General features: G+C 41.3%; 1 protein-coding gene across 12 annotated transcripts in view; it reads right to left on the bottom strand.

The window, feature by feature from the left end:
* The window catches only part of LOC110533651 (activator of transcription and developmental regulator AUTS2), a 462,000-nt gene extending 442,589 nt beyond the window's left edge, over positions 1-19,411 (bottom strand). For all 12 annotated transcript variants that reach the window (XM_021618068.3, XM_021618071.3, XM_021618070.3 and 9 more), the window contains exons 1-2: positions 19,241-19,411; positions 15,716-16,505 (exon numbers count right to left, since the gene is read on the bottom strand). In XM_021618068.3, the coding sequence (XP_021473743.3) occupies positions 15,716-15,997 (282 nt within the window). In that variant the 5' untranslated portion in view covers positions 15,998-16,505; positions 19,241-19,411. The remainder of the gene's footprint in view (positions 1-15,715; positions 16,506-19,240) is intronic.

Here is a 19,411-nt window from a genome sequence, read left to right as displayed (position 1 = left end):
TTCCTGCGAGTACACTAACAGCATGAGAGAAATTTGGACTGGATCTCTCTCCATGCTCACACCACATGGAACCATGTTACACTCCTGAGAGAAAAAGCATGAGAGAAAAGGCAGTTGATAGCTTCTGGATGCTGTGTGCAGGTTGCTGGCTCGGACTCAGGTCTCACGGTAGAAGTGGTGAAGGACCATACTGAACGCAATTTTAGCCATTTTCAGCTGGTTAGAGGAGGTGTTGAGGTTCATATTATAAAGGTGGGTGTTGAGGTTCGATGAACGTTTCCAGTTCACAATAACAGCACTTACATTTGACCAGGGCAGATCTAGCAGGGTAGAAATTTGACAAACTGACTTGTTGAAAAGGTGGCATCCTATCACGGTGCCACATTGAAAGTCACTGCGCCATTCGACTGCCAATGTCTGTCTTTGGAGATTGCATGGCTGTGTGCTCGGTTTTCTACTTGTCAGCAAAGGGTGTGTATTTATAACTTTATGAGTTGGATTGCCTGTCTTTACAATTAGTTTATTTTCTTTTGCACTAGTTAGCATATTTATCTAGCAGCCTCCATGGAAATCACTATTAGTTGTGATATATATATTTTTTAACCTAGAACATAACATAAAATGCTCACCCTAACTCATGCCCTGACCAAACCAAATTAGAGACATAAAAAAGGAACTAAGGTCAGGACGTGATAATACCGTTTTTGGTACATAACATGTGTCCCCTCTGTTTGGTCAAGAAAATGACCTTGCTGGATAACTCTGATGCATGAATTTCACCTTCACATCCATCTTTTATTATCCACTGCATCCACAATTCCAATCCAGTACTCATCATCATAGCATCAAACTAGAAAATCAGATACTCGCACATTCACCATTATATGCTTATCACTGGGTTTTCCGAGGACCAAGTCACACTTAATGTCATAATCTCATAATCTGTGTCACTGGAAACTCTCTTTGCACCTATAAGGCTTTTGGAGAGTGGAACGAAGTGATAGAAGCTGCAGGTTCCTGGCAGAGCTCTTGTGTTCCCATATCTTTCACAGAGTTCTATGCACAAGGTTTCCAAGTTGTGATGTTCTATGAAAAACACGTTGATTCCTTTGATTTCCTCTGTGTAAAATTCATACACTTGTCTTGCAGAGGTCTTTGGAGGCTTGCTCTTGCTGTAAGACATTTTATTGTTCCTCATATCCCATCACATGGTGATTTTCCATGGTGGCACAAATGGATAAAAATGTTACAATTCATGTACTGTCCAGCACAGCCATTCATTTCTACATTATTCTCGACATACATACTATAATTGATTGATTGATTTTTATTATTTCACCTTTATTTAACCAAGTAGCAGTGCGACAAAAAGAACAACACAGAGTTACACATAAACAAACGTACATTCAATAACAAAAAGGAAAATAAAAAAGAAAGATATATGTACAGTGTGTGCAAATGTAGAAGGGTAGGGAGGTAGGCAATAAATAGGCCATAGAGTCGAAAATAATTACAACTTAGCATTAATCATGGAGTGATATATGTGCAGATGATGGTGTGCAATTAGAGATACTGGGGTGCAAAAGAGCAAGAGGGTAAGTAATAATATGGGGAAGAGGTAGTCGGGTGTGCTATTAACAGATTGGCTGTGTACAGGTACAGTGATTGGTAAGCTGCTCTGACAGCTGATGCTTAAAGTAGGAGAGGGAGATACTGTATAAGACTCCAGCTTCAGAGATTTTTGCAATTCGTTCCAGTCATTGGCAGCAGAGAACTGGAAGGAAAGGCGGCCAAAGGAAGTGTTGGCTTTGGGGATGACCAGTGCAATATACCTGCTGGAGCGCTTGCTACGGGTGGGTGTTGCTATGGTGACCAGTGAACTGAGATAAGGCGGGGCTTTACCTAGCAAAGACTTATAGATGACCTGGAACCAGTGGGTTTGGCAATGGATATGTATTGAGGACCAGCCAACGAGAGCATAGAGGTCACAGTGGTGGGTAGTATATGGGGCTTTGGTGATAAATCGGATGGCACTGTGATAGACTACATCCAGTTTGCTGAGTAGAGTGTTGGGGGCTATTTTGTAAATGACATCGCCGAAGTCAATATGTAGTCCACATATTCTAGGTCAGAACCGTCCAGAGTAGTGATGCCGGGCAGGAGGGTGCGGGCAGCAATCGGTTGAAGAGCATGCATTTAGTTTTACTAGCATTTAAAAGCAGTTGGAGGCCACGGAAGGAGTATTGTATGGCGTTGAAGTTCGTTTGGCGGTTTGCTAGCACAGTGTCCAAAGAAGGGCCAGTTGTATACCGGATGGTGTCGTCTGCATAGAGGTGGATCAGACAATCACCAGCAGCAAGAACGACATCATTGATATATACAGAGAGAACTCAGCCCGAGAATTCAGCCCTGTGGCACCCACATAGAGACTGAGTCAGGTCGTCAGAAACTAAACACAGGGAATCTTCCAGGGCTCTACAGTACTCGCATATTTGCATAAATATTTTGCTGTGTGACCTAGAATTTTTCTTTAGGAGCACCAGAGTGACTAGAAAAATGAAGGATTCTAGCTTTATTTTCCGCAAATGTTTTTCATTGTGCTCCTAAATATCTGTGGGTATATACACTTTCTTAGGCGCACACATCCTCCTTGTAAAAAATGTCAGTGTAGAGCCCTGTCTTCATTGATCTGGACATTTAATCTGTAGTACAGTACAACTGGGTGTAGGGTACATTATTCCTTGTTCCAGTGATAGCGTTGGACCTCATCCTGGATTACAAACAAATCACAAAGTACAATGACTTCTCCTTCCTTCTCCTTCCTCGTGATGTAGGAATTGGCAGTGAGGGCATCCAACTTCAACAACAATGTAAGAAAATCACACATGGGCAATGTCCATGTTACTAATTCTGCTCTGTCAACAGTTGTCCACTGTTGTAAATGGACCTCCTTTCAGTCTCTTCCACTTAAAGCTGACCTCCGTTACACAAAGGCAGTTATCACATCTATGCACCATGCATCTCTCGCTCACACACCATCAGGTCCCACAAGTGTAGGGCAGTCCTTGACCACCTTTACTGCATTTAGCATTAGGGTGACATTTTGGTGTATTGTACATATACACACACAGAGTGTGTTCCAGATGAGCCGACTGGCACACAATGCTTCGGATGTAGACTGCAGAATTTGGAAAAGACAATTTTGTGTTCCTGATATTTATTTTTAAAAGCTGCATACAGTTCGTCAAGGTTGCACAGTCTCTTCTGCTCGTGAATTTGACACTGACAAAATCCTTTTTTCCTTGAATAAGTCTACTATATTCATTTTATTGTAGAATCAAATGACCAAATCATCCACTCTTTTTGGCAATGATTTTCCAGTTTTCTACTTTGGCAACTCCATGATACCTTTCTCTGAAGCCAGTTTTCTTGCAGCCCTTATCATATAAACACTGACATTAGTCTTTAGTTTTGACTATAGACCATGGTGGAGCCATTGTTAATATGCTGAGAATGACAACCCTATTAAAAAAGAAAACCTATTAGAACATTTACCATTAAATCCACTCGAAACCATTACACTTACAAAATACACCATTATATACACTGAACAAAAACATTAACGCAACATGTAAAGTGTTGGTCCCATGTTTCATGAGATGAAATAAAAGATCTCAGAAATGTTCCACAAAAAGCTTTTTTCTCTCAAATGTTGTGCACAAATGTGTTTATATCCCTGTTAGTAAGCAGTTATCTTTTGCCAAGAAAATCCATCCAACTGACAGGTGTGGCATATCTAGAAGCTGATTAAACAGCATGATCATTACACAGGTGCACCTTGTGCTGGGACAATAAAAGTATATTTTAAAATGTGCAGTTTTGTCACACAACATAATGCAACAGATGTCTCAAGTTTTGAGGGAGCGTGCATTTGGCCCGCTGACTGCAGGAATGTCCACCAGAGCTGTTGCCAAATAATTTAATGTTAATTTCTCTACCATAAGCTACCTCCAATGTTGTTTTAGAGAATTTGGCAGTATGTCCAACTGGCCTCGCAAACGCAGACCACGTGCAACCACGCCAGCCCAGGACCTCCACATCTGGCTTCTTCACCTGCGGGATTGTCTGAGGGAGGGTGGCGTGCTGAGGAGTATTTCTGTCTGTAAAAAAGCGCTTCTGTGGGGAAAAACTCATTCTGATTGGCTGGGCCTGCCTACCCAGTGGGTGGGCCTGGCTGCCAAGGATGTGAGCCTATGCCCTCCAAGGCCCACGCAAGGCAGCACCCCTGCCCAATCATGTCAAATCCATAGCTAAGGCCTAATGAATTTTTTTCAATTGACTGATTTCCTGATATGAGCTGTAGCTCAGCAAAATCTTTGAAATTGTGGCATGTTGCATTTATATTTTTGTTCACTATAAATAATGAAGCCACTCACCAATATAAACTATTGCAAAACACAATGCATTGTGTCTTTGGGATATTTACCTTTGAAGACTATTAGAGACCATAACATTGACACCATTAGAAATGCTGTAGCCTAATAGTTTGCTTGTTCACCTGCAGCGGTCTAACTGCTCCAGACCTTTTTTGAAGGGAATAAGACACACACGCAATGTATTCTCAACCAATAGAAATGTTGAACTCATGTGGCTGAAAACCCCTGAGCCTATCCCTCTTCAGCTGTGGCCAATTAACCTCTTGATTGGTCCATTCTGATAGAGAGGTTACCCCTTCCTCATTACGAATCTCAACCAATCCTAATCTTGTCCATGAATTTGTATTGGATGTGTAGTTATTGGCAACCTCCAACTGGATAAAAGAGTGAGACGGTTTAGCAGGAACTACACCATCTAGTGGTCAGAACCTGGTAATAACATGTTTAGTGATGGGCCATAAACCTAACAACTTCAATGACTAATTTCACTGAACAGAGGGAAAACAATCATCAGATTAACAGGGAATACATTACAAAGGATGAAAAAGCAATACTCCAAGCCACAGCTCCATACTAATTGTAAGACATAGAGAACTGGTACTATATATATATATATATATATATATATATATATATATATATATATATATATATACACACTCGTTGTTGGGGTAGGATTGGCGTTGGGTGTGGGGGTCCGTGTGTGGCTTTAGAATATGTTCACATACAGTTGAAGTCGGAAGTTTACATACACCTTAGCCAAATACATTTAAACTATGTGTTTCACAATTCCTGACATTTAATCCTAGTAAAAATTCAGTTTTAGGTCAGTTAGGATCACCACTCTATTTTAAGAATGTGAAATGTCCGAATAATAGTAGAGAGAATGATTTATTTCAGCTTTTATTTCTTTCATCATATTCCCAGTGGTTCAGAAGTTTACATACACTCAATTAGTATTTGGTAGCATTGCCTATAAATCGTTTAACTTGGATCAAACGTTTCGGGTAGCCTTCTACAAGCTTCTCACAATAAGTTGAATTTTGGCCCATTCTACCTGACAGAGCTGGTGTAACTGAGGCCTCCTTGCTCGCATACACTTTTTCAGTTCTGCCCACACATTTTCTATGGGATTGAGGTCAGGGCTTTGTGATGGCCACTCCAATACCTTGACTTTGTTGTCCTTAAGCCATTTTGCCACAAATTTGGAAGTATGCTTGGGGTCATTGTCCATTTGGAAGACCCATTTGTGACCAAGCTGATGTCTTGAGGTGTTGCTTCAATATATCTACGTCATTTTCCTTCCTCATTACTATTTTGTGAAGTGCACCAGCTCCTCCTACAGCAAAGCACCTCCACAACATGATGCTGCGACCCCGTTCTTCACGGGTGTTCTTTGGCTCGCAAGCCTTCCCCTTTTTCCTCCAAACATAACGATTGTTATTATGGCCAAACAGTTCTATTTTTGTTTCATCAGACCAGAGGACATTTCTCCAAAAAGTACAATCTTTGTACCCAATTGCAGTTGCAAAACGCAGTCTGGTTTTTCTATGGCGGTTTTGGAGCAGTGGCTTCTTCCTTGCTGAGCGGCCTTTCAGGTTATGTCGATAAAGGACTCCTTTTTTTGTGGATATAGATACTTTTGTACCTGTTTCCTCCAGCATCTTCACAAGGTCCTTTGCTGTTGTTCTGGGATTGATTTGCACTTTTCGCACCAAAGTACCTTCATCTCTAGGAGACAGAACGCGTCTCCTTCTTGAGCGGTATGACGGCTGTGTGGTCCCATGGTGTTTATACTTGCATACTGTTGTTTGTACAGATGAATGTGGTACCTTCAGGCGTTTGGAAATCGCTCCCAAGAATGAACCAGACTTGTGGAGGTCTACACTTTTTTTCTGAGGTCTTGGCTGATGTCTTTTGATTTTCCCCTGAGTTTGAAGGTAGGCCTTGAAATACATCCACAAGTACACCTCCGAATGATGTCAATTAGCCTATCAGAAACCTCTAAAGCCATGACAACATTTTCCAAGCTGTGTAAAGCCACAGTCAACTTAGTGCTGTAAGCTTCTGACCCACAGGAATTGTGATACAGTGAATTATAAGTGAAATAATCTGTCTGTAAACAATTGTTGGAAAAATTACTTGTGTCATGCACAAAGTAGATGTCCTAACCAACTTGCCAAAACTATAGTTTGTTAACATGAAATTTGTGGAGTAGTTGAAAAACAAGTTTTAATGACCTAAGTTTATGTAAACTTCCGACTTCAACTGTATTTCGTTTTCAGCAATCTATCAAAAAGAGCAACTAGATAGCTACATTTAAGTCAAAAGCAATGGAAATAACACCAGTGCAGGGCTAGCTTGGAAGAAAAGGGAGAAAAAGAGCGCATCAAAGGGGGAAGCTCAAAGCTCCAGGTGGGAAACTCAACGGGGGCTTATCCATGAGCCCACAGCCCTCTGGCACCAACAAACGTACACAGACACACACACACACACACACACACACACGTGAATGTACACACATGCATGTGCACACACACAAACATACACGCACACACAAATGCATGTGCATGCACACACATATGCACACACACACACACACATCCTCAGGCAAGACAGGCATCTACCATTCGTATGCACTGTGCAACCAAACAGGCAGGGAAAATGTGTCTTCTCTCAAGAGCAGAAAACAATCTGTTGAAATGCACAAAAGAGTGCTTCACCCTGAGACTGGACAGGGCCCTACTTCAGGGATGTCATTTGACAATCAGCCTCAGCAAACATTTGTATTTTCCCCCATCCCTCACTATCCTGCTTTCCATCCCTCTCTCCAAGGCCCATCAGATGACAAATAACAAAACATGACCTGGTTTCCAGGAGATGGTGACATGCAGACTTATGAAATGTATTATAAACAAACTTAGTCAAGCAAATTATATTTCAATAAAACTGTAATTTGCAGTCTGTGCTTATACAGCCAGTTAAGATGTGGCAGCACTATATATTTTCTCCCAACTGAGCAGTGTATTAACGAGTGTCTGGGAGACTTACATTTTACAACCTGCTGCAGCACCCATTAATCCAGTATTCCTTACCAGCTCTGGGTGTCACATAAACTGTCTGCAGAATCTGCTTGAGGAAAACAGTTTGTTGTTTTACATTTACAGTACTCCGAGTATGTTCCCCTTGCTAGCGACATAAGCTGCTGGAAGACATTTGAGTTCAGTGCAGTAGCTCCCTTTCATATATCCATTCCGTCTCCAGCAGTATCCAGTATTTTGGAATAGATTTTCTGTCTGCAAACAAACACATTCGGCAGCGTCGGCCTTGGTGGAATGTAATAATGGTCTGGGTCCTGACATACTCTCTCCTTGAGCTGTGACTGTCTACCAGATTGCCAGTTTGGCTGAGCCTTCTGTAGCATGGGGAGGGAAGGTTGCATTCTGTTGGTTCACTAGGTTTAAATGTTAACCTTGACATTAAGTTAAAAGGCTCAGCAAAGATACATTACATTACCAAAAGTATGTGGACACCGGCTCGTCGAACATCTCATTACAAAATCATGGGCATTAATATGGAATTTGTCCCCCCTTTGCAGCTATAATAGCCTCCACTCTTCTGGGTTGGCTTTCCACTAGATGTTGGAACATTGCTGCAGGGACTTGCTTCCATTCAGCCACAAGAGCATTAGTGAGGTCAGGAACTGATGTTGACCGATTAGGCCTTGCTCGCAGTCGGTGTTCCAATTCATCCCATAGGTGTTCAAAGTGGTTGAGGTCAGGGCTCTGTGCATGCCAGTCAAGTTCTTCCACACCAATCTCGACTAACTATTTCTGTATGTGCACAGGGCATTGTCATGCTGAAACAGGGAAAGGCCTTCCCCAAACTGTTGCTACAAAGTTGGAAGCACAGAATCTTCTCATTGTATGCTGTAGCGTTAAGATCTCCAGTTAAGATTTCCTTTCACTGGAACTAAGGGGCCTAGCCCAAACCATAAAAAACAGCCCCAGACCGTTATTCCTCCTCCACCAAACTTTACAGGTGGCACTATACATTGGTAGTGTTCTCCTGGCATCCGCCAAACGCAGATTTGTCCGTCGGACTACCAGATAGGGAAGCGTGATTCATCACAGAGGTGGCAGGGTAGCCTAGTGGTTAGAGCGTTGGACTAGTAACCGGAAGGTTGCAAGTTCAAACCCCTGACAAGGTACAAATCTGTCATTCTGCCCCTGAACAGGCAGTTAACTCACTGTTCCTAGACTGTCATTGAAAATAAGAATTTGTTCTTAACTGAAGGTCAAATAAAATAAAACTCCAGAGAACATGTTTCCAGAGTCCAATGGCGGCCAACTTTACACCACTCCAGCAGCCGGCACTTGGCATTGCGCATGTGTGAGGCTGCTCGGCCTTTCATGAAGCTTCCGCCGAACAGTTCTTGTGAGGCAGTTTGGAGTGTTGCAACTGAGGACAGACGATTTTTACACGCTTCAGCACTCGGCGGTTCCGTTCTGTGAGCGGCTGAGCCATTGTTGCTCCTCGACGTTTCCACTTCACAATAACAACACGTACAGTTTACCGGGGCAGCTCTAGCAGGGCAGAAACTATTAACTGACTTGTTGGAAAGGTGCCATCCTATGACGGTGTCACGTTGAAAGTCTGAGCCATTCTCCTGACAATGTTTGTCGATGGAGATTGCATAGCTGTGTGCTCGATTTTATACACCTGTCAGCAATGGGTGTGGCTAAAGTAGCCGAATCCACTAATTTGAAGGGATGTTCCACATACTTTGTATATATAGTGTAAGCGACCTCATTAATTTAATGGATATCTTTTCTATTTGAGTATTCTACTGAAAAACTTGGTATCGCGCAAAGAAATATAATGGTTTCTGTCTCGTCTTCATCTTGTACTGAACTGACGTTACTTGAAGGTTATTGAAAGAAACGTACCTATCCACATAAAACTAAAACACCTCAGCTATGTGTAGGCTAGATGCGGAGTGAATAACACCATTCTCCAAACATTTTGAATGGCCTTCATATAGAGCCTAACTAAAAGGCTATTCAATCTAGCTAGACACTCCGCTCCAAAGACCCAGACTGGGTCTATAGCCACTGAGATCTTTAGGGTTAATGTCAATGGCCTTGGCAAGATAACTAGCGTGGATTCAGCCCTTTATCATCGTTTTCAATTAAAAGCTACAAAAGCATTAAGGTGTGTCTGCCAACAGCTGTTTGGAGGGTAGAGAAGGGGGATTCTGCACTACAAAAACGGACTGGCCATAGAGCAGTTCTGGCAAATGCCAGATGGGTTGTTCCATCTTTAACCCAGTGGGCCGGTCCAAAAAAATGTCCGGTGTGTTAGAAATGCCCGGACCAATTTCTGTTCCCAGTCCATCACTGCTGCACTATAATGGAGACTGCTGCTCTATCTGATTGGCTAGGGTCTCCTTGGCTTCCCCCCGACAACCATTCATTAATGAGCTGATCCTTCCCAGTGCATTAAAACATAAGAGCAAACATTGACTGTGGTTAACTATCCTTTTGCTGCTGTTCGCTGGATATTTCCACAACTGCTGTTTGTTTTGTGTGTGTGTATATGAGTTTGCAGCTCATGTGAGGTTTTTTCTAAACATGCACGACACGATGACAGCGGTCACAACCTGTGTGGCTTTTGTAGGTTCAAATGAATGCCTAGACATCAATCAAGCAGACTAGCATTCAGTAAAGAGAAATACAGCACCCTACTAGCCATGATGCTGTGCAGCATCCTAAGAAAATATCAAATAATAGTTATACATTTTATTGGTAACGTGCTTTTCAAAAACCCAAAGTGCTAAACCCTGCAGTCTAATGGTGCAAAACAGGGCAGATTAAGTGCAACAAATTAAGCAGCAGGGGCCAAAACAGGCATTTAGAAGTAGAGTCTGAATATGGATTTGATGTTGGTCAAATATTATAAATGCAAAGTGCTACTCATGAGCTCTACTGTTGGGTGCATGAGAAGTGTTCTAGACTAGACTGCTATGTAGACTGGTAGGATGAGATCAATGAGGATTTCAACAGTGGTAGGGAGAATGGGGGGCCAGTCAGTCCATCACCTCAGTTCAGGTTCCATTGATCAGAAATGCTTTCTCCTCATGTTGACTAGGGCTGGGCGATATATCTAATTCATTTGAATTTATGTTTTAGCGCGATGTTCCAAATACTTGTATCGCAAGAATCTAGGTTTTTATTTGTTTTCGTTTTTATGAGCGTTCCATGTATTTTGGGGGTTGTCTCCTTGCACTGTGCACCTTCCCCCTCACACAAAGACACTAGACCCACAGACACCCCTCCCACTGCCGCGCACTTCTTCCACTCCGACAAGCAGTTTAAACTGGTTTCCACTAGTTACAGTTCAACTATTCTACCTTGTTAGTAAGCAAATAGATCCAATTTGGCTAGACTTTAAATATAAAGATTAGCTGGCTACTCACGAGCACTTGGGCTTGTGAGATTGTTTATGAGACCTGTGTTAATGTTCTGCTATGTCTGCTACCAGAAGTTGGTCCTTATTATGGATGTGCATGGATCTGGTTAAATTTTTAACAAAAAGGGGGCTTTTTCATAGACAGACTTGGAAGCCAGATCAGTGAATATTGCAAAAAGGCAGATGAAACTATTTTGATAAAGTAATTAAATTATTAGTGGCTCTTATGGTTGCGGAAGGCTTATATTTAGCCTCAGTATAATTTTATACGTAGTGTTTTGACCTTTAATTATGTAACGGAGCTTATTTAGAGAAAACAAATTTAAAAAAAAAAATATATATATATATATATATTTTTTTTTTGTTGTTTGTTTTCTCTAAATAAGCTATATATATAACGACCCCAAACACACCTCCAAGACGACCACTGCCTTGCTAAAGAAACTGAGGGTAAAGGTGATGGACTAGCCAAGCATGTCTCCAGACCTAAACCCTATTGAGCATCCGTGGGTTATCCTCAAACGGATGGTAGAGGAGTGCAAGGTCTCTAACATCCACCAGCTCCGTGATGTCGTCATGGAGGAGTGGAAGAGGACTCCAGTGGCAACCTGTGAAGCTCTGGTGAACTCCATGCCCAAGAGGGTTAAGGCAGTGCTGGAAAATGATGGTGGCCACACAAAATATTGACCCAATTTGGACATTTTCACTTAGGGGTGTACTCACTTTTGTTGCCAGCGGATTAGACATTAATGGCTGTGTGTTGAGTTATTTTCAGGGGACAGCAAATTTACACTGTTATACAAGCTGTACACTCACTACTTTACATTGTAGCAAAGTGTCATTTCTTCAGTGTTGTCACATGAAAATATATACTCAAATATTTACAAAAATGTGAGGGGTGTACTCACTTTTGTGATAAACTGTATATTGAGATATGACTTTAGGACATATCGCCCAGCCCTACTGTTAACTGACTGCCTGCTCTAACCATGGCAGAGAACAGCAAGGCATAGCAGAGGGGTGTGTGTGGGTCTGTCCGTGTGTGTCTGTACCTTCATGTGTTCACGCAGCACAGACATTATTAGGATGACAGGAAGCATCGAAAATCCCAATGCTGGATAATCTCAGTGTGGCACTAAACAAATCCAGCGATGACAGACAGACAGGATGTCATATTTCATGTGTCAGTCATTCAGCTGCCTAGGCCCATTAATATATATCATACATCATTCTGTGACAGGTTCAGTTAAATGAATATCTGCCATAACTGCCAGGAGACAGACAAATGCAGCTAGGGAAGATGGGAAATTAATTGAGGGCTTGAAAAAAGTGGTATTTGTCACAAGAGGGAAATATCTGGCAGCGTGCCATCATCAAGTACAAGAAGACCCGGCCGTGTTGAAAGCATCTCTCGAGAGATGTTTTCTCTTTCAAACTAGCAGCTGCATCCATCCACTCAAACACAATACGCTGTAGACTCGCTTGATACTTATGCGTCTTCATTCTTGGAATTTACCTTTTATTTGGTTTCTGTAGAAACACGGCAGACCAACCGTATGTCGATACATTCCGTTTCACATTCTTCTCCACAATGAAGTGCTTATCAATTTTCCCCTGTCTGCCCTCTCAGACCCTCTATTCAGACAGCAGCTCTAAGACAACAGTTTCTAAGAAAATCCATTGTTTAATTCTGAAGGCCAGACAGACACGATTATCGACGGTAGTGTTACTGAGAGACATTCACATGGAGGAAAAGTAATTAGTTATCCATACTCTCTTAGAAAAAAAGGGTTCCAAAAGGTTTCTTTGGCTGTCCCCATTGGAGAACCCTTTTTGGTTCCAGGTAGAACCGTTCAGGTAGAATCCTCTGTGGAAAGGGTTTTACATGGAACCCGAAAGGGTTTTTAAATGGAACCCAAAAGGGTTCTACTTGGAACCAAAAGAGTTCTCTACAACAAAATGTGTAATACGGGGTATGAATACTTTCTGAGGGCATTGTAGTTAGACATAAATACGCCATTTTTGTCATCTAGACTACATTTGAGATAAGTGTAGTTGGCTGTTTGTTGCCATGAATTTCTCAATCCAGGTTGAGATTTGTCCTTCTTTTCTAAGCTTTCTGTAATTGTAAATGTTAATAGCCATTAATAATATGTCAATCATAAAATAATATTTTGCATTTGAACCTTTCACAGTTTGTCGATGACCCTACAATAGTTCTGTAATATAATTAGTTACAAGTACCATATACAACATGTCAGTAAACTATGTCATCCACCACACACGCCAATCTGATTAAATGAGATCACACACCAGGAGTGACAATAGTATCACAGCCTATTGCCTTGTGACATTTGTCTTCAGTCCACTGAATGACTATGAGCATCCTAATCCCCACTGATCTACCAGCCTGTAAACGCTCAAACAATCCGAAGTCACTGGAGTTATTATGACCCTCAACAAGTATTTCTGGAGAAACGTTTGGCATTTCATGTGGGTAGAAGAACAAAGGGCTATAAAGTTGGAATCAGCTCATGGCAGTATTTGTTGCAACATCAGTTTGAGAGTCGAAATCGTTTAGAAGTGATGGCTTTAAGATAATTGAATGTTTAAAGCCCCAAAGGGAAAGTGATGGGTCTCTTGCTACACTAAATGCTCTTTCTATTAACATTGTTTTCTACAAAAATCAAGTAAGATGTAGAAAATAAATCACATACTAGACCTATAGACACAAGTGCTCATTCCAATGACATCAATGAAAGGAAACATGTATTCTCCTTCCATTATTATCAGTACTACTGGTTACACTGATTGCTTTTCTTCCCTTACAATAATTATCTGTGCTAAACGGGAAAACTCAAATGAGGTGTTGGGGAAAGGCATTTGCCCAAAGTCTTCATTGTGTTCATTGATAGAAGGGGCTGTGAATTCTGTCTGGGGATCGATTTCTTTGGATTGCACAGGGCCAATTGGTCTTGACCAATTGATGCTTAGCGTGTGTTCGGATGAAAAGCCAACAACACAATGAACATGTCATGTGGTTTTACAGTGGTGGTCAGCTGAGCAGGCATTAAGTAATATTAAATTGGGGTGGGGTGAGAAGAGAAGGGAACGATTAAACTGCAGTTATTTAGTGCACTGGTATCAGGGTTTTAGAGGAGACTGAGCTTAATAATTTTGTAATTTCTAAAGGCATTCATTGTTATACACGACTTCTAGCTCAGGCATTCTCCCTTCTGCCTCTCTCAATAGGTACTAGGCAGCAGGCCTAGAGCGCTTTACGCCTGACTCGGACAGTTCACTTGTAAAGAACAGCTGCTGCAGCTGTATGTCCAGGTGGAAAAATGTATTGATTTCAATGACCTGGCTCAATGAATGCCAACAGAACACCTTTCTGAATGCATTTGAGATTACAGAGCTGCTTTTGCAAATTGAAGCCGCGCAATTCCCTCTCAAATTGAAAGCAAAAGGGGTGGAGAGAAAAACATCGCTCTGGAGGCCATGTAGGCTACACACTGGCACAACAAAGAATGAATGGGGAACTGTGGGGAAACATGGCGAGTGGTATCGAGTAGTAACTTCCCTAGTGAGGTTTTGAGGTAGAATACTATCAGTAATGTTGTCCTATGTGGACAAAGGATTTAGCATGCACTTATATATAGAGTGCACTGGAGAGAGAATACAATGCTATATGGACTATTCATTAGGTTGATTTGGTGCTATACTGAATCACGAGTTCTGAGTAGAGCACAATAAAGAGGTCAGTTTGAGGATCAATCTCACCATGGTGGTTAGAGAGTTGGACTAGTAAACGAAAGGTTGCAAGATCAAATCCCCGAGCTGACAAGGTGAAAATCTGTCTTTCTGCCCCTGAACAAGGCAGTTAATCCACTGTTCCTAGGACATCATTGAAAATAATAATTTGTTCTTAACTGACTTGCCTAGTTAAATAAAGGTAAAATAAAAATAAATAAATGGTGTTAGCTTGTCATCCTACACAGCTTTAGGCAATTCTTACAGCCTCTTTCACAGAAGTATCTAACCCAGTAGTACAGCTAATGTTGTTGTAATGTATGCATGATAAAGCACATTGGTGTTGTAGGAAAAACATTCTACAGAGAAGTAGCTAGTAAGGAATCCATGAATTAAGTCACAACACAAATAAAGGCCTACAGTGATGAGATTATGTAATATAGATTTGGCAGTTAGGTAACATAGTTACATTGTAATAACTGATTCAACAAGTGGAATTAAATAATAATGAATGATTAATAAGTGCATGTTTAGGTTACACGTACTATTGTGCATGTGAGGAGCTTATTCCACAGACAAATAAGGCAAAGAAATTCCATGAAGAAGCTGCATGAGATCCACCAGTGTGTCCTGTTCTGGGTTCTGAAACATTCTAGAACCTTTGGAAGACTATCCTCCTACTGCCAGTCTTTGTCTGGCACATTCTTATAAAAACAAATCCAGAACACAGCTCAACAAAACAAGCTCTGTGACAGAGATATAGATATTTGGCTGAATCGCCTCGTTTTAAAGCCACATCTATTGGAATCCAGCTAACAAAAACAGAAATATGCAGGCTAGAGCAACGCCAAGTGCAAGGCCAGCCCAGCAATACAGATACAGGGATTGGGGCTGAAGAAAATAACAACTCTCTGTTCACATAGTGTCAAGAGATTAACAGGCGAATCCAGAGGAGATGACAAAACACAGAGATTAAGTGCTAAAAACACACATCGAAGCAAATCCCCCGCGGGGCAGAAAAGTAGTAGTAGTAACAGCAGCCTGGAGTTACTCACCTCCAACGCCTCCAGCGTCATGAAACCAGAGATGGAGAAGCCGTCTATGATGTCCTCCTCAGTGGATGTAGACTCCTTTCTCTTTCTCCTGGGGGGCCTTGGACGGGAGGAAGAGGCGTTCCTGTCTCCTTCCTCCCTCTCTGAATCTGAGGAGAAGTGCAGCCCAACAGAGCCCCCCCTCTTATGGTTGTTGTTCCTTATCCCATTTGATCTCCGTCCCCGATCCCTCTCGGACTTAGACTTCCTCTTTTTGCGGAGCCCACTGGACCGTGGGCCATCCATTTCTTCAGAGGAAAAGCCCACCTAAAGACTTCTCTAGCAGAGCAGAGAATCAACCCTATCAAGGGCACTCACTGGCACAGTTGAACTTCCAGCAGAAATAAATCCCAACAGATATTTCCCAACAATATCCAACAAGTAGTAAGTATAGATACTTAGTGGATGAAATCCAACAGAAAAGAAGCAATCAGATAATATCCAAAGGGCATAAACTGGAGTAGAGAATGCCTTGAGTCATTGAAAGCACAGCAGCAGATTCCAAGCAAAGATTCCCAACGGTGTCCATGAAATCCATTGACAGGCAAAGGGTAATAGAGTCTGTTAGACGTGGTAACTAGGCTGTCAACTCCAAAAAGAGAATAAAAAGAAGACAAATCTTTAACTGGAACAGAACGTGTGATCACTGGACATGTCCTGCCATGGTGAACCAACTGTAAAAAGCCACATCCTGATCCTTCTTCTTAAGGAATCCCCACTCTTCACATGCTGTCATGTCAGCCAACTCTCCCTCCTGAAAGTCAAAGAGATAGAGGGCATATATTTGCAACATGTTCAGTTAGCAGCAGGCCTTACTGTTGAATGCATTAAGTCAATGAGCCATCCTCTCAGGGTAGGTAGGGAGATTATACAGTACAGGGGATTGTTACCAGTCTACATAATGCAACATAAATTCATGTTTCATTACGCTATATCATTAGAGTCATCTGCTCACCATATTTTCCTTTATTCTTTTACAATGCACAACCATTAGGCCCCTTGGCTGAGATCATTGAATACGTTTACATGCACATAATAATATGAGTATTGTGAATAGTCAGATTAATATAATAGTTTGATTTAAACGTTTACATGCTTTGCAAGAACGATTTCACTAATAATCATTTTAACATGGACACATCTGAAATCAGGCTTCCTGATGGGACTTTGATAAATTATGCAGAAAATCGCCAATCAAAGTAAACGTTCTACCACAGCGACCATGTTATTTTTGGAAGCCTACTTGATTCTGAGGTTGGACATATAAAGTTTGTATGTGAAAACTATTTTTAAGATGCATACTTTAATTTTTTCTGAACTCACTTCACTCGCGCATAAGAGGGAGGTTTGTACTGCTGGTGCTGACACATGCACAGATCAAATACACTGTTGGAACTCCGATTAAGCTGTTTATATGTCCTAATAATTCAAAAGATTGCTCAGAAAACCAGATGTTTTAACCACTGTATGCTTAGGCCTACTTCGATTATGACCTTTCACCGACTAAGATTACTATGTCCATACTCGGCCTAGATAGATTTATAGATTTATAGTAGTCCAGGGGACTGCCGTAATCAGTTTAATATTAATCAGTTAAATTATTAGTGCATGTAAACATACTCAGTGTGTGTTTAAAGTGCTTCTCTACTACTGTCTCTGAAGTCCCCCTCCCCCCTTGATTTTACCCTATCCTGTACTTTTAATGAAATAAGCATTTTCTGACATTTATAATGTATGGGTATTTCTTCTATTTGGATTAGCCTATTCCTTTATATGTGTATATTTTAAACATAGGCCTGCTGTGGTTATTAGCTCGGTTTCTTTCAGTACTGTTCACTGCATATAGAACACCAGCTTGCCTGATCATCACACGATTATGTCTCAATTTCCAAAATCACTGTGCTTTAAACAGGTCAATCTAGTATAAACTTCTTAATCACCACGACACTTGCCTTTCAAACACTTCCAATCCCTATACTTTACATTATCTCCACACAGGTGCCGAAAACCTTGATTCAGTTGACACAATAACATTACATTGGTAAATACATGCTTCATCAAGGAATGATGCCAAGGTAGTCTTTTTTTGCAGTGTGCTCATCATTCTGTACGTTTCATTTCAGTCTACACACAACTAACCCGCTAAATGATTTACCACATTCTGATTAGTTGGAGGTGTTCTTTGAATTATATGTAAAAGCTATTGTGTATTATGCAATATCTCTACAAGGTTATTCATTCTTATAACGCACTTGTTTTGTCACAGCATGACATGATATTTTACAATCAAATACATTTTGTCCAATAGATCATCTCATCTAAGCTATATATCTAAACATGTTGATCACAATCTAACCTAGATATTAAATCATTTCTGTCCTTGAGAGTTTGAGATGAGGATTCTGCCAACCAATGCTCACACCTAAACCTAGACTGATGACAAAGACCTTTTGACAATCTGGTCCAAAAGCACTTGAACCTGGAGCATCGAAGTTATGTGATCATAGGCTATTCTAAATGATTAACCTATTTACATTTCTCATGCTACAATATAGTACAATGTAACCATAATGGTTTGAGTTTCAGACAGGCAACATATTCAACAGTTTGTTATCTCAATCATTCCTTCACACATAAATCCATTTTCACTCTTCTAATTTGCTTTGTATGTCAAAGATACAGAGAAAGTGTGCTCTATGAATACTACAGGATTATCCAAATTCATTTTCAGATAAAAACGTGTACATGATGACATCCCCAAAATGGTAGCCTATCCATCATTGAATACACCAAACCGTACAGGCATGTTCAAGCCACTCCAAATTCCATCACCCCCTCCCAATTCTGCCAGTGAACCGTTCCAGACAGTGGGAACACACCTTGACTAGCTCCATCATCACCAGACACACCACTAGAATCATCTGTCATAGACAACCACCATATCAACTTTGCATTATGTCATTGTCCAATGATTGCAAATCAAGGTGGCATAAACTAGACTAGAAGTGGCAAATGTTACACATCAGCACATTACAATGGCTCGCAAATATTTTCTTATTTGGACCGATGGTGCGTAATAAGGGCGCATCTAAACCATCCAAAATCACAGCCTTGTCTAGAAGTCAAATTCAGTCTTTCCTATAACGGTCCTAAGCCATTTACCAGTCCCCATCCCTTTAAAACCTGATGCCCCGTGCCAGCACTCCCCTAATTACATGCAAAACAGCTATTAAATGATTTACTATAGCTATGCCTCTTCGCCCTCCCTTTTCTCGTTCCTTCCTGTTATCACACTCTATCTCGCTGTCTTCGTTCAGTTTTTTTTGTCTGCTCCCCTGTCAGTAAATCTCACGCTCCGTGGCCAGTCCAGCCCACAACTGCGACTGGCACTGCCTCCTCTCCTGCTCCAGCTCTCCGCTTATTTTCACAACACACAAAGCGAGCCTCTTTTCCTCCAAGACACGTCATGCAAAACCAAGAAAAGCAAACCCTTGAAAGTGGGGACCGTCCGGGCATGTCGCAGGCATTCGGATACAAATGGTCAATACAAGAGAACAGAAAATGAAAAATGTAACAAACAAATAAATCCCGCAAGGAAGCAAAGGGGCTCTTCTCTCCCAGTCCGTTCTTCAGTATCTCGGAGAAGGGACCGGGCGCATT

This window comes from Oncorhynchus mykiss, chromosome 10, assembly GCF_057628025.1.
Source record: "Oncorhynchus mykiss isolate SJ-2025 chromosome 10, ASM5762802v1, whole genome shotgun sequence".
NCBI classification, from domain to species: Eukaryota; Metazoa; Chordata; class Actinopteri; order Salmoniformes; family Salmonidae; genus Oncorhynchus; species Oncorhynchus mykiss.
Note: the sequence above shows the minus strand (reverse complement) of the source record. Positions and strands in the feature narration are given on the sequence as shown.